General features: G+C 35.7%; 1 protein-coding gene across 1 annotated transcript; it reads right to left on the minus strand.

Moving 5' to 3' along the window:
- Positions 1–10,724: 10,724 nt before the first annotated feature.
- LOC107842045 (myb family transcription factor PHL7) lies at positions 10,725–14,728 on the minus strand. Its single transcript, XM_016685849.2, has 6 exons — positions 14,147–14,728; positions 13,328–13,404; positions 12,468–12,507; positions 12,282–12,339; positions 11,447–11,516; positions 10,725–11,359 (listed from the first exon to the last, which is right to left on the minus strand). The coding sequence occupies exons 1-6, from the start codon at positions 14,286–14,288 to the stop codon at positions 10,982–10,984; spliced, it is 765 nt and encodes a 254-aa protein (XP_016541335.2). The 5' UTR covers positions 14,289–14,728; the 3' UTR covers positions 10,725–10,981.
- Between the last annotated feature and the right edge of the window lie 51 nt (positions 14,729–14,779).

Below are 14,779 nucleotides of genomic sequence, written 5' to 3' on the forward strand. Positions count from 1 at the left end.
ATCTAGAACAAAAAATGCAGATATGGTCGAATGGTAAAATTTCTCTTTGCCAAGGAGAAATTGCAGGTTCGATTCCTTCTATACGCCCAAGATCCAAGATAATGCACCAACTACAAGAAAAGACCTCATGATAGTCAATATGGGGCCTTAACACCCATCAATGCGTGGTGTTCTTCGACTCATCATTACTCTAGATGGTGAAGATGTTTTTGATTGTGAACTAATATTGGATTATTTACATAGAGGGATGGAGAAAATTATGGAAACCCAAACAATTATACAATATTTACCTTATGTAACACATTGGGATTATTTAGCTACTATGTTTATGGAGTACTGGCGTTCTACTTATTTACTCACTAAGTTGGTAACATCTTAGTATCATTAGTTAGATCATTTTGGTTTTGTTGCTTGTTTATTTGAGGTCACTCGAGTTAGCCGGTTCATGAGGTTGAATCCCTCAACCTGTACAGGCTCTAAGGTTGAGGAGGATCCTCAAGGGTTTGTAGATGAGATGGAGAAGACTTTCAGAGTAATCCATGCTATTGATTCTAAAGGTGTAGAGCTTGTTGCATATTAGCTGAAAGATATGGATTATCAATGATATGAGGAAGGGGAGCAGTTTAGGGGTGAGGGTGTGGAGCCAGTAGTATGGGATGAGTGTTTTGCTGCCTTTTTTTATCATTTTTTTCCTCAGAAGTTAAAAAAAGCTAAGGCAAAGGAGTTTGTTAATATAAAGCAGGGTAAGATAAGTGTGAAAGAGTATTTATTGAAATTTCAATAGTTATCTCATTATGCTCCAAATTTGGTATCTAGATAGAGATTTAAGATGACAAAGTTTGCTTTTGGGTTGTCCCATGACTTGGTATTGGATTGTAAGGCAGCAATGTTAAATAATGACATAAACATCTGTAGGATTATGGTTATATGCAATAGATTAAGGATGAAAAGAATAAATAGAAAGAGATTGGGAAAGACAGAACAAGAAGTTTAGATTTTCAAAGAAGGGTACAGTCAGCAGAACAGCGGGAGAGATGGTAGATAGTGGACTAAGAAGAAGAATTGGGGAAATTTATATTCTTCTGCTAGTGTTACTTATCCTAAGCCTTTGGTCAATTGTCATTCTCAGGCTATCAGTGGTTCTAAGGAACAGGATGCCCAGTCTCAGGATAGTGGAACTCAATCAGCCCCACCTTATCCTCCATGTCATTTTTATGGGTAGCTTCATCATGGTTATTGTGAGAAAGGGAGAAATCGGTGTTATAATTATGGTCAGATAGGTTACATGCAGCAAGATTGTCTTTCAACAAGAGTTGACACTAGGGCTAATAAAGCTTCGATTGTCATGACTTTAGCTCCTGCACCAAAGGGTGCTACTTCTAGTATCGGCACTGGCCAAAATTGCCTCTATGCACTTGCTACTCACCAAGAATATGAGGCATCTCTGAATATTGTTACTGGTATGTGACAGCTCTGTTCTCGTGATGTTTATTTTTTGATTAACTCGGGTTCTACCCTTTCTTATATGACCCCTTATATGGCTGTGCATTTTGGTTTTGGTCCTGAAAGTAATTTTGACCCTTTTTTTCATGTCTACCCTGGTGGATGAGTCTATTATGGCTAGAAAAATCTATAGAGTCATGTGGTGTCCATCTTTCATAGAGAGACATTGAAGGATTTGATAGAGTTGGATTTAGTGGATTTAGAGGTTATCTTGGGGATGGATTGCCTTCATTCGTGCTATGCTTCTCTGGATTATAGGAACCAAAAGGTCAGTTTTCACTTTCCTAATGAGTCGGTATATAAATGGGAATGGAGTACCTTAGTACCTAAATATAGGTTCATTCCCTATCTTAAAGCTTAGAAGTTGATTTCAAATGGTGTCTATATCATCTAGTTCGGGTAAAGGATTCTAATTTTGAAAGTCTTTATTTGCATTTTATCCCTATGGTTAATAAATTTCCTGAAGTGTTTCTCGATGATCTTCCTGGAATTCCTCCCGATAAAGAGATAGATTTTGGGATTGATCTTCTGCCAGATACTCGTCTTATTTCTATTCCTCTTTATAGAATGGCTTCGGCTGAATTAAAGGAGATTTAGGAGCAATTGAAAGATCCTCTTGATAAATGGTTCATTCGCCCTAGAGTTTCTCCGTAGGGTACTCCTGTGCTTTTTGTGAGAAAGAAGGATGGGTCCCTACAAATGTATATAGACTATCGTCAATTGAATAAGGTGACAGTGAAGAGTAAGTACCCTCTTCCTAGAACTGATGATCTTTTTAATCTGCTTCAGGGTGCTAGATGCTTATCTAAAATTGTCTTTATTCGAGTTATCATTAGCTATAAATTTGGGAGGTTGATATTCGTAAGACTACTTTCCAAACTTGGTATAGTCACTATATGACAGTTAGGTTGACTAATGCTCTGGCTGCGTTCATGGATCGTATGAATTGGGTTTTCAGGAAGTTTTTAGACTTGTTTTTGATAGTTTTCATTGATGACATCTTGTTGTATTCTAAGAGTGGGAAAGATCATGCCAATTACCTCCGAATTGTGTTGCAGACCCTTAAGGATCAAAAGTTGTACGCTAAGTTTTCTAAGTGTGAGTTTTGGTTGAATGTTGTGACTTTTCTTGGTCATGTTATTTCTAGCGATGGGATTAACGTGGATCCATAAAAAGTTGAGGTGGTGAAGAAATGGCCTAAACCCACAACTCCGATTGACATTAGGAGCTTCTTAGGATTGGCAGGGTAATAAAGGAGGTTTATGGAGAGTTTCTCTTCTATTGCTTCTCCACTAACAAGATTGACTCAAAAGAAGGTTAAGTTCTTGTGGTTTGATGCATATGAGGGTAACATTGAGAAGTTGAAGAATACGCTAACTTCTACGCCAGTTTTGACCTTGCCCGAGGGTACTGATGGTTTTATTGTGTTTTGGGATACGTATCGTGTGAGACTGAATTGTATTTTGATGCAGTGTGGTAAGGTTTTTGCCTATGAATCTAGGCAGATTAATCTTCATGAAAGGAACTGTAATACCCCGTATGTTTCTAAGCTAGGAGACGAACCATTTTTCCTACGTATGAAACCTTCTATCCTGTGAGTAGCACTTTAGTGCATGACTTACAATGAGTATCCTAGTGATAAGATAGCTTATGATACATTAAGCATGTTCATATGAGTCACTTAAGGTAATTCAAGCTAAGAGTTTTTGAATCCATCAAGTTTTACTGTTCGATTTTGCAAGGGTCATCTTTGAACGAGTATAACTCGATGTTAATGTGGTATTTCTACATATTTCTACCCACCAAATTGTAGATAATTGAATTAGATTTCCAACGATACCAATTTCGCCATAATCTAATACCCGAGCGAAAAGTTTTGCCCATTTTCATGAGAGGCAGTAAGCATAGGCGATTGGTTAGGCGCCGCCCAACCCAAGCATAGGCGACACTTAGGCGCCGCCTAAGCCAATTTCAGGTGTCAAAAACACTCCGTCTTGAGTTATTTTAAAGGGAATTAAGTCTTTAAATACTCCTTACACATCCCTAAACTTAACCCTACAAAATATATAGCTTCTAATCATATTCCAACCCTATTAACATCTCAAAGCTCATCATCCAAGATCACCATAGGAGAAAAATAACTAGGGTTGCACAATCAAGCTTGAAGATTCGATTTCAAGGAAATTCCTCCGTCAATCATCAAGAATCTTCGTTCTAAGGTATGCGTAGTGTTCATCCACGGATTCCTTTCGTCCGTGGAGTTCAAGAATCAGTCTTTAAAATACAAATGTTGTTGATATTGGGTGATTCCCAAGATGGAATCTTTATATGTTTTTATATGAATTCATGATTTCATATGAGTTGGAAACATGTAAATTTAGTTGTTCATGATGTATAATTTGATGAATTCACCTATGCTTAAGATATGCATGTAAGGTGTTTGATAAAATGCCTAAGGAACTAGAAATCATGCAATATAGCTAAATTGTGACTAAGTGAAGGATTCATGATATGCCCTTACGTTCCAATGACTTCTATGTTGTTAATGTGCCTTGTAAATGTTGTTGGAATACCCATGAACTATTATTATGAGATTATGCTATGTTTACAAATCCTCCTTATGAACAAGATGTATGATAACCATGCAACCCACATGAACTTCCATGCTATTAGTATGTGTTGCCAATATGATTATGCAACGAACATGATATTAAGATTGTGCAAGTACTTCCATGTGATATGAAATCCTTTCCATGCAATACATTATTGATAACCATGCATAGTATGAGATCCCTACTTATGATATTATATATTATGGACTCTACTCTTATGATCAAGTCAGTCATGTGTGTCAGTTTTTTTTCATCGAGTCCTTGGGGTACTTGTACCCGAAAAATATAGTTGTGTGCCTAGAACCATGTCATGTTTTCACGATACTCTCAGTCAAGCTATGATCTATAGAATTCAGTCAGTCATGTGACTCAGGAAAACTCAAAAACCTCACTATTAACAGCCAATCTCTGCAACCTCAGTATTCACAATCAATCTCAGTAATCTCAGTAGTCCAGTAATCTCAGTAATCTCAGTGCTTAGTAACATCAGCAACCTCAGTATTCACAGTCAATCTCAGTAACTTCAGTACTCTCATCCAGTCCTCAGAACTCCGTACATTCTGCCAGTCATTGGAATCCAGTAAACTTAGTTTAGCTCTGCTAAACAATACCACTAGTATCAGTCCAGTTAATCAGTATCAGTTCAGCTAATCAGTTTAGTTTAGTTATTCAGTTCAGCTTAGTTATTCAGTTCAGTGTCCTTCAGATAGGAGTAGAGGTTAGCACCGAGTGAACCAAGGATGGGAACTCACCCACCAGTTCAGGGTGTGATTCTTAGTAGCAATCCTTGTGTTCCAGAACTACGTTGCCAGCGTAGGTTGAGATATCTTAACCCAACATCTTAGGGTTGATGAGGTGGCTTAACCCATCAGTTTGGGGTTCCCACCGTTCTTATTGAGTACCCGCCAGATTAGGGTCACTCACAGCTGTCCTTACCAGTGGCGCGGTATTGACACCCCTCCAGTCCGGGTAGATATTGGACCCCAGCTTAGCTATAACGGTATACACGGGGCATGTCGGTTAAACACTATTTCCCACAGTTTCAGTATCAGTCTCAGTCAAAGAACTCAAGGCGTTCTTCAAATTTTAGTATATAAAGGACTGTCAGATACAGTCATCCATGTTATCAGTTTCAGTAACAGTCTTAGTAAAGAACTCAGATAGTTCTTCAGATTTCAGTATATCAGGACTGTCAGATACAGTCAACTCAGAAATAGAATTGAACTCAGATAGTTTCCTTCAGATTTATGGACTGTCAGATACAATCACTATGCTATTAATCACAAAAGTTATCAGAACTCATGCTATCAGTACTCAGCTTCAGGACTGTCAGATACAGTCAATCAGACCAGTTCTTCGTAATTCGAACTATTAGAAACGATCATTTCTTTATCAGTAATGCAATATCAGTCTCTTAGTATTCAGTAATACAGTATCAGATCCATCACTTATTAGTGACTTACATATCAAGATCAGTAAACTCAGTCTTTCAGAATCTCATTATCAGTACACTTATGTTGTCAGTATTCAGACTCAGTAGTTAGTATCTCCACGAGTTCAATTATAGTTACGTATGCATATATGTACTCTCACGTTCATATTAGTCAGTATTTTTCATGCATATAACCCTTTGCATTTATCCTACCTCACTCGTATACTCAGTACATTCAGACGTACTGACGCATTTGTCCTATGGTGCTTTCTCTTATGTTACACTATAGGTTCAGAGGCATGAGCTCCAAATCAGTAGTAGATTCTAGGATCAGCAGTCAGAGTTAGACGTGAGTCCTCATCCTTCGAGGACATGATGATTTTATTTCTATTTCAGTTTTCACTTTATTTCAGTAATTGGAGTTAGTTGGAGATATGTCTCATCAACTCTTTATTCAGTTCAGTTAGAGGCTTTCAGACCAGATGTCAGATTAGATGTTCAAACTTCAGTATTTATGTTCCTTTTTGATATTGTTATACCATATTTTTCAAATATGTATTAGTATTGAACCTTATGGCTTTATAGTTCATGTTTTCCGCATATTTTATGAGATATTATGCAGTTTACAGGTACAGATATCAGGCATGAGTTAGCTTGTGGTCCCTCAGGGTCATGAGCACTGTGTATTATTCTGGATCAGTGAATCGGGGTGTTATAAACTATCCAACTCATGACCTAAAGTTGGTGGCTGTGGTTTTGTATTGAAGATTTGGCACCATTATCTGTATAGGGTGCATGTGGATATCTATTCGGATCATAAGAACTTGCATTATGTGTTCACGCAAAAGAAATTGAACCTCACACAAAGTCGTCGACTTGAATTGCTTAAGGATTATGACATGAGCCTTCACTATTACCCAAGTTGCTAATATTGTTACGGATGCTCTTAGCAAGTTGTCACTTAAGGGTGAGGGGCTTTTGGTCTTTTCACCCTTTTTATGACTTTAAACATAAAATAATCCCATTCCTATGAGTTTTAAAATATCAAATCCCTCTATTTCACGGTCAAACACAAAACCTAAGAATATTCAAGGGTTTCACTGTGCATTCATCATCCGGGCTCTAAACTTCAAATTGGTTATGAATTCTTGTGTGTTTCAAGCATGTATCTTTTCCCTAAAGTAATTTTATACAAAATCATGTGTTAAATTGTTGTCCATGTAGTTTGGTATATCATATTTTAATGATGATCAGTTGACAACAAAGGGACCAGTCCTTAAGTCTTCATTGAAATATACAATTGTCACATGGCTTGCATAATTTTGTCGTCTAGTGTAACAAACTACGTAGGTGAGATATGTACTATCTGGACACCTGTCCCAAAGAAAAAGAATGTTTCTCAATTGGTGAGTTTTTGCAAGATCAGAATATAAAAAGAAAAAAGAGGCAAAAACTTAATTTTGCGACATTGCTTAAGTTCCTGACTTATGTATGTACTGAAAGAGTGAGTGATCTTGAGTAGATTCTTGAGTATATAATTTAATTACTCATGTTATAAGAGTAATGCTTTTTTTTGTGTTCTTAAGAGTGCATACGTAGAGTTACCAAAGTTCAATATTGGTTAGAGTTAAATCAGTATTGAGGTATGTTCTTGGCAGAGTTGTCAAGGTAGGTTTGTAATAGAGTTATTTTTAACTGGTGGATCCTAGAGTTAGTTTCATTAGTCTGTAATCAAGTGTTTGATTATAGTGGAATATTGAGTGCTAGTGAGGGAGAGTTGTGGTTTTTTCTCCCTTGAGCAAGGAGGTTTCCACGTTAAATTGTTGTGTTTTTTAATTCCTACAAAGTTTTAGGTTCTTTAATGCTTTACTAATTTATTTCCTGTGACTGACTCTAAGGGTTCTGGTCCCATAGTATGGTGCAACCCTCTTGCGTTTCATCATGGTTTACTTGTTGGGTTTTGAACATGGATTGAGGGATTTGGAATGGTTGTTTCATGAATTGAGTTATCATGGTTTTGAATTGGTTGCTTAAGCTTTATTCTCATAATTTTTAACTAAATAAATGCATGGGTGTGGGAATTGGGATAGGAACATGGGTCTCCCTAAATTTTATAGTTTAATGGTTTGGAATTGGCTTTAACCTCAGCCCAACTTGTGAAATTGGTTTTGAAACATGGACATATACATAATCTACTTCACTTTTGAAACCTTACATTTCATAGAAAGTTAATGAAACATAAATTGGTTTTGAAAGGCCTTGGTGGCTATAGTTTGATTTTAAATTGGAAACTTTGGAGTCAATTTGGCTAATTGATTTTGGTATGGCATAATGGAATTGGCTTGCCAGTAACTTTAATTGGTAGTACAATACCAATGGTAAATGCATAACTAAAAGACTCCTTGGTTTATGGATGGAAATGCGTGTAAATGGTTTTAATTTGGGCTTAAAGGGAGTTGTGTAGCTTGTTATGGAAAGTGAAGGTCCTAGGGGAACGATATTGGAAATCACGTTTGCCAACGTGGGGCTCTTTATAACCGTGTGCATAGTGCACACATTATATATATAGAGAGAGAGGGAGAATGATTGGAACCTCGATTTCTTTGGCCCTTCCTTGGATTTCTTCTGATTCATGTAGCTAAGACGTACTGGAGCCTTTTTAGCAAAGGGAGTTGAACTCATATAGCCCATGGATACCCTTAGGACAGTTAAAGATACATAGTCCAGGATAATGGTTTTAAATCTCGTGCTTAAACCTTATTCCCTATCCTGGCATCTTATACGTATGTATATGCAATGAGTGTATGTGATTTATTTGGCTTTGGAAATAACATTATTTTATCTCTATCTTGAGTTACATGTTGGTGCTTATCCCACTGATCGTCCTAGGAAGCTACATTATTTCATAATATAGGGTTCGAAGACACTTCTTTTACCCTTGTGCAACATTAGGTGGATTAGCACATTTATCGAGTAGTTGTGAAATGGTGAGTTTCCATCTTTCAGAGGGCCTTATCATTTCCATCTTCTTTTATTTTGACTCAGTACTTTTGGATTCTTTTGGTCATGGTTGGAGGAATGTCCTGGCCTGTTTGGTATTCTGGTTTTAGAGGCTATTGTGGACAGATGTGGGTTGGTTGGTTATTGTTGTGACTCTTAGTTGTGTTGAGTCATTCATTCATCTTCATATTTTTGTTTAGTTGGCTTTCGTATTATTTTTTAATTTATTATTATTGTGATCTTCAGGTTGGGTTAATGGGGTGGTCTCTAGTCGGTGGTGCACTTGAGATACCCATCACGGTCAGGCCCTAGTTTGGGTCATGACAATCATCCTCAGACTGATGGCCAGACTGAGGTATTGAACAAGTGCTTAGAGACATATCTTAGATGTTTTTGTTGTGACAGTCCTACTGATTGAGTTGTTTATCTACCATTGACTGAATAGTGGTATAATTCTAATCATCATTCTTCTATCCAAACCTCTCCATTTGAACTTCTTTATGGCTATCCTCCCCCAAATCAATTTGCCTTATCTTTCTAGTGACTTTTCTCTTGCGAATGTAGATAACTTACAACTAACTAGGGAATTCAACCTTCAGCTAGCCATGTTCCATATGACTAGAGCTCAATAAAAGATGCAAGCTCAAGCTAATTCACATAGGTCTAAGACGATTCTAGGTAGGTAATTGGGTATTTGTCAAATTTCAGCCTTATAGACAATCCACCTTAACTGTTTCACCCTAGCACAAGATTACTTCCAGATACTTTGGCCATTATCCTATTACTGCTAGAGTGGGTGTTGTTGCCTACACCCTTTTACTTCCATCTAAAGTACTCATCACCCCATTTTTCCATGTCTCTCAACATAAACTTGTTATTCTCTTCCTACTGATATTGTCCATCATCCTATCATTAATCCTTTGTGTCCCTCTTCTGAGTTAGTAGTTGATAGAAGAATGACCAAAAAAGAAAATAAATTTGTGGCTCAGTGATTAAAGGGTCTGGTTTGGATGATTCGTATGCTACTTGAGAATTGGCTTCTACTATGAGGTTGAAGTTCCCTTCTTTTACCCTTGAAGGCAAGGGTGTTGCTCAATAAGGGGTAAGGGGGTATTAATACAAGTATTGTGTAATTGTTAAGGTGGATTCCATGTAGGATGATGAGGTGGCTTGGATCACATGTTTTGGCATTTTGTTTTTTGGCGGGGAAGTTTGTTACACTTGCTTTGAATTTTTAGCATTTTATTTGGGATGGTTCACGCGATTCCCATTTTCATTTTTCCTGCATTGCTATAAGTAGCTATAGTTGTAACAGTTAGGGTAATTTTTGGATGCAAATAAAATCAGTCTCTCTTCCTTCTTCTTATTAAAACTCTATCTCTTCTCTTCTTACACTCTCTTATCTATCTCTTCCCCTCTTAATTCTTCTTTTATACATGATACCGTTAATTTGGTATCAAGGTGCTCAATTTCCCGCTCCAATCTTAGGCTAAAGCTGGATAATGTACTCAAACCATATCTCTTGGTAAAAATTTTCTGCCCAGAAGATTTGGGGGCCTGCAAATTTTTTTACTCAGAAAATATTGTATAAGCAGCCTTGAGAAAGGCTGATTTCTCCTTCTTACTTCTGATTTATCGGCCTCAAGTTTGGAACTTGTGGGAATCAGAGGTCGTGAAGAAGGATCAGCCTCTTCGGCCAAGTTGGTCGTCCCTTGAAAGTGGCCAGGGGCTCTCCCCGGTGACTGTTGATTATCATAACGCCCTCCTTGACCACCAATCCTATAGGAACAATGGGCTCCTCAAAGTCTAAATTATATGGCATTTCTGTTATTACTTATACTGAAGTCAGTGTGGGTTATCAATAATTTATACCTAAATTCGCTTTAAATTATATTTTGTATTTCCTATTTTTTATGCAACAACTAACATCCACTAAAATACATATAAAATTCCTGCGAAACATTATTAGTGAATCAAATGACAAGCTCATTTTTAGTTCTTTCCTTGTTTGACGACCAACCAGATTATACTAATCGGTATGAGGAATTATTTCTCAACTTAGCAATGCCCAAAAAGACAATGATAATCCTGAAGGCACCAAAAATAAACACGTAATACGCAAGTATATATCATGCTTCAAGTATCTGAGATACATCTAAATTGAAAACGATAGAACATTCTTAAAAAAGATCCTCACTCTTCTATCATTAAATCGGTATGAGATAAAAAGTATACACCATCGTGAAGACTAAGCACAGTACAGCTGATGTTGATTGTGGTTGATTATCAAGATAACATAAATAACATATCACACAATATGTGGTTTTATTGTAAGTACGTTCATATTTGACCTTAGCTAACACATTTTTTCTTCACTCACATATATTAACCCATGTCTAATACTCTTTAAATTCACAAACATAATTATTTAAGGCTATAAAAGAGAATCAAATAAAGCATATTGCAAAAGTGGTGACTCGTAAGTTGCAAGAGTACTCGATTGTAATTCTTCATATGGTGAATATGTAAGATTAGTACTATTGTATCGACGATTTAATAATGCAGCGTCGTCCTCAAATCGAGTCCTTTTTCGTGCTTGACAACAAAATCTATCAATCTCGGTATCATATCCAACCTCCAGTTCTTTAATGTTTGATTCAGATTCCTCGCATAGAGATGGTAATGACAAGGGTGAATACGAATAGGACTTTAGGCTTGGCCTAGAACCCGAAGCACGAGCTTTTTGTTCTTCCATTATTCGGTCTAGAAACCTTCCTTGTGCTTCAAGTTTTATCTTCAAGTTCCTTTGAATCTGTAAGAACAAAAGAATTTCTCTTAGTAGCTTGCTAAACATGGATGAAAAGCATCAAAAGACTTATTATATGGTTAATTACTTTACCTCAAGATGATCATTTAATCGTTTGTGTGCATCCATATGCATTTGTAATGCTTCATTAAGCTGAGCTCCCCTAGATAGATCGATATAGAGTTTAACTTCTATACACGGATAGTGTTATGAATTTTCATCTAATAATCACTTAAAAGATAATTAATTATAGGTTTTGTTCATGATACGTACTTGAACTATTGACTTGAATGATAAGGCAGACTTAACTCTTTAATTTGTTAAAATACCTAGTAGTTGTAATTTTTCAAAATGTTTGTGTAAAGATATAAATTAAATTCGTTTACATTTGATACCATATTTTAGAGAAATTTTAAGATTGAAATAGTTACTTGTACAGTAGCAGATTTAGAGCTCTGCCTACAGATTAATTAACTATCAGAAAAAAGTGTCAATTACATGAATATTTTACCGGAAAATTTTTATTTATGACTCCGATGGATTTCATGCAAAATTTCCACCGAAATTTCTTGCGAATTTTGGATATTTCGTGCAGAAATATCTGCATGAAAGTTATATACCAATTTATTAACCCGTGTAAAGTTCCAACGGATCTAAAATCCCCAAGTAACCTTGATTACTTTACAACAGATTTTTGTTGGCAAGATCTGCGGATTTTTAATTATAATCTACAGCAAAAAACGCATATAAATGGCACTTGAGTGATATGGCAAGCCAATATGTAACAAAAAAAATTCACTAAACATCTATAAATATTTAATTGTGAATCTAATTATTATTGTATATAATTTAAAATCATTATAGGAATCAATAAACTTGAAATCCTAGATTCACCTTCGTATATAGGAATAATGAAGAAGTAACTTACGCTGTAGCGCTGAAGTTTGGCAAAATTTCAGATATGCTTTTCCTTTCGGACTTGCCAACTATATTAGAAAATGAAAAGTAAGACAAAACAAATAAAACTTAGTATATATTATACTAATAATATAATCAACTTACATATAACCAATGGATATTTTTATAAAAAAAAAGTAAAAGAAAAGAGACTTACTAGCAGGATCTTCGCGGACAAATTTTGACATACGGTATTTCTGTTGCAAATTGAGAGAAAAAATAAAGAATGAAATAAATTACTATTTATAACGCAAGTACTTCACCTATTTCATGCATATATATACAACACACACCACTTGAGTCACATTTTAGTCATCAAGTAAATAAAATAGAGAGGAAAAAAAGGCGGATCCAAAATTTGAAATTTAAATACTAACAATTTCAAATTGATACCATAATAATAATAACTAGATTTGCAGTCAAATATATAAAGACATACAAAATTATAAGCAAAATTTACTGGATTCACGTTAATTCTTAACCAGGTTTCTAGTTCCACCCTGCTGCAAAGGAAGACTTAGAATCCTGAATTTATGACTTCTGGATTGTACAAGTACAATTTATTGAATTTTGAATAAATTTACTTATGAAGTGAATTTTTTACTACAAATATAGAATTTTGATCAAAGCACTACGGATTCTATCGAACCGATAGCTAGAACTTTGACTCCAGCCTTGATTGCAGTCATTAACTCAAAGACGAACCCTGGAGTGTTGGGAACGAATTCAATTGAACCCATCATAATCAGCATATGATATACATATTTATTTGAACACACTCAGAAAATATAGTAAATAAATATCAGTTTAGAACCAAAATATATCAAAGAAAGATTTAGAACCAATATATTTCAAAAAAAAAAAAAAATTGCCTCCACATACATGAACTGTTTATCCATCCATCCAAAGTTTTTTTTTTCCATAACAAGAAGGAGATAGAGAGATGTTAACAAGCAATATGTAAAAAAGATGCACACAAATGAAACAAATCATCACAAGGGAAACATATAAGAAAACCTGTAGGTGGCTTTTCACATGGAAGATTGTCAGACCAGGAATCCCCATAACTTTCAAAATTCCTTTTGGTGTTGCTCCTGCAAGACAATTTAATTTTTTGAAGAAAATGAAAAAAAGGGGGTGAGGAGATAATTATATGGTAGAACGCGTTTTAAATTGAACAGAGAATTATTGAACAGAAAAAGAATTTTCAAACGTTTGACTCATGAAAAAGAACTGCGATTGTAGGCATGTGATGTCGTGTTCAGAGACTAAATTAAGTCAAAAGTAACCGTGAGTCTCATTGCCACCTATCATCAAAAAGAATTTAGACATGTTTGGTTCATGAAAAAGAACCAAGTCCCCACGCAAGCGTGTCAAAGATATAATCAACTAAATAAAAGTGGATCTCATCGTCACTCATTATCAAAACGGAAAAGGGACAAATATATAAATGATACGAATATACCCTTCGTCATACTTTTGGTACACATATATCCCTACCGTTAATGACTGATATGTATATGCCCCACACTAATGGTAGGGGCATATGTGTACCCTCTGTTATACTTTGGTACACATATGCCCCAACCATAAATGTGAGGGGCATATACATATCATTTCCATTTCAAGGTATATATAGTTCGAAGGTTTATTTATCCCTTTTCCGTTATAAAAAAGAATTTTCACTTCCTTGGCCTGTGGAAAACAACCAGGCTTGCACGTGAGGGGCAACATCAGCAATGTCCAAGAGGTAATTAAATAAATAAAAGTTGAACTCTCTTTAACTGTTAAAGCTTTTAGATAAGATGATCACGAACTTTAATAAAGATAACTTACTTTCTGGACCTCCAAGCTGACTAACTGCCTTCTCAAATAGATCATGAAGCTCTTGTGTCCATTTCAGTCTCTCTTTCGATGAACAATCGGAACGATTTGAAGCCATATTGGAACTTGGCAGCTCTCTGAATTTCTCAGGCATTGCAGAGAACTATGCCAAAGCTTATAGACAGAAGAATACTGTTTTCAAGATAATGTTAGCAAGTTGATGGATACTATGGAAACAGGGTAGGTAGAATGCTGATAAATTTTCGGAACAAACCAAGCTAAGTGAAAAAGAGTCCTCAATTTCTTAAACACAATAATCTTGATTTTTATAATCATTTGGTGAAGAGAACTAAACTTATAAGAAACAACCAGCTAACAATAGTAGTAAAAATTGGCACTTCTCTATTGGAATTTTCTGAAACTAGTCTGAAAATTTGAGGTACAAGACAAAATACGGCATATCTACTAGCCAGCCTTTATCCTTGATATGTTCAATTTATATTCAGTTTTTGGTTCATACTGTTGGCTAAATCCAGATAGCACACCGTCAATAAAATAGCCAGTCATGGAAGTTATCAGGTCTTTCGTTGGAAGTATACCTGCAAAGACACAATCAACATAATACAATTGCATTCATCAGTTCAT

Source organism: Capsicum annuum, chromosome 9, assembly GCF_002878395.1.
Source record: "Capsicum annuum cultivar UCD-10X-F1 chromosome 9, UCD10Xv1.1, whole genome shotgun sequence".
Taxonomy (NCBI): domain Eukaryota; kingdom Viridiplantae; phylum Streptophyta; class Magnoliopsida; order Solanales; family Solanaceae; genus Capsicum; species Capsicum annuum.

Bases quoted from the DNA above. Each gene is read 5' to 3' on its own strand.
- LOC107842045 (XM_016685849.2), bottom strand. From the start codon at position 14,288: ATGCCTGAGAAATTCAGAGAGCTGCCAAGTTCCAATATGGCTTCAAAT. The intron at 13,405-14,146 runs GTAAGTTATCTT...ATTGTCTTGCAG, and splicing joins TCAGCTTGGAGGTCCAGAAA to GAGCAACACCAAAAGGAATT. The intron at 11,360-11,446 runs GTAAAGTAATTA...TTGTTCTTACAG, and splicing joins GATTAAATGATCATCTTGAG to ATTCAAAGGAACTTGAAGAT.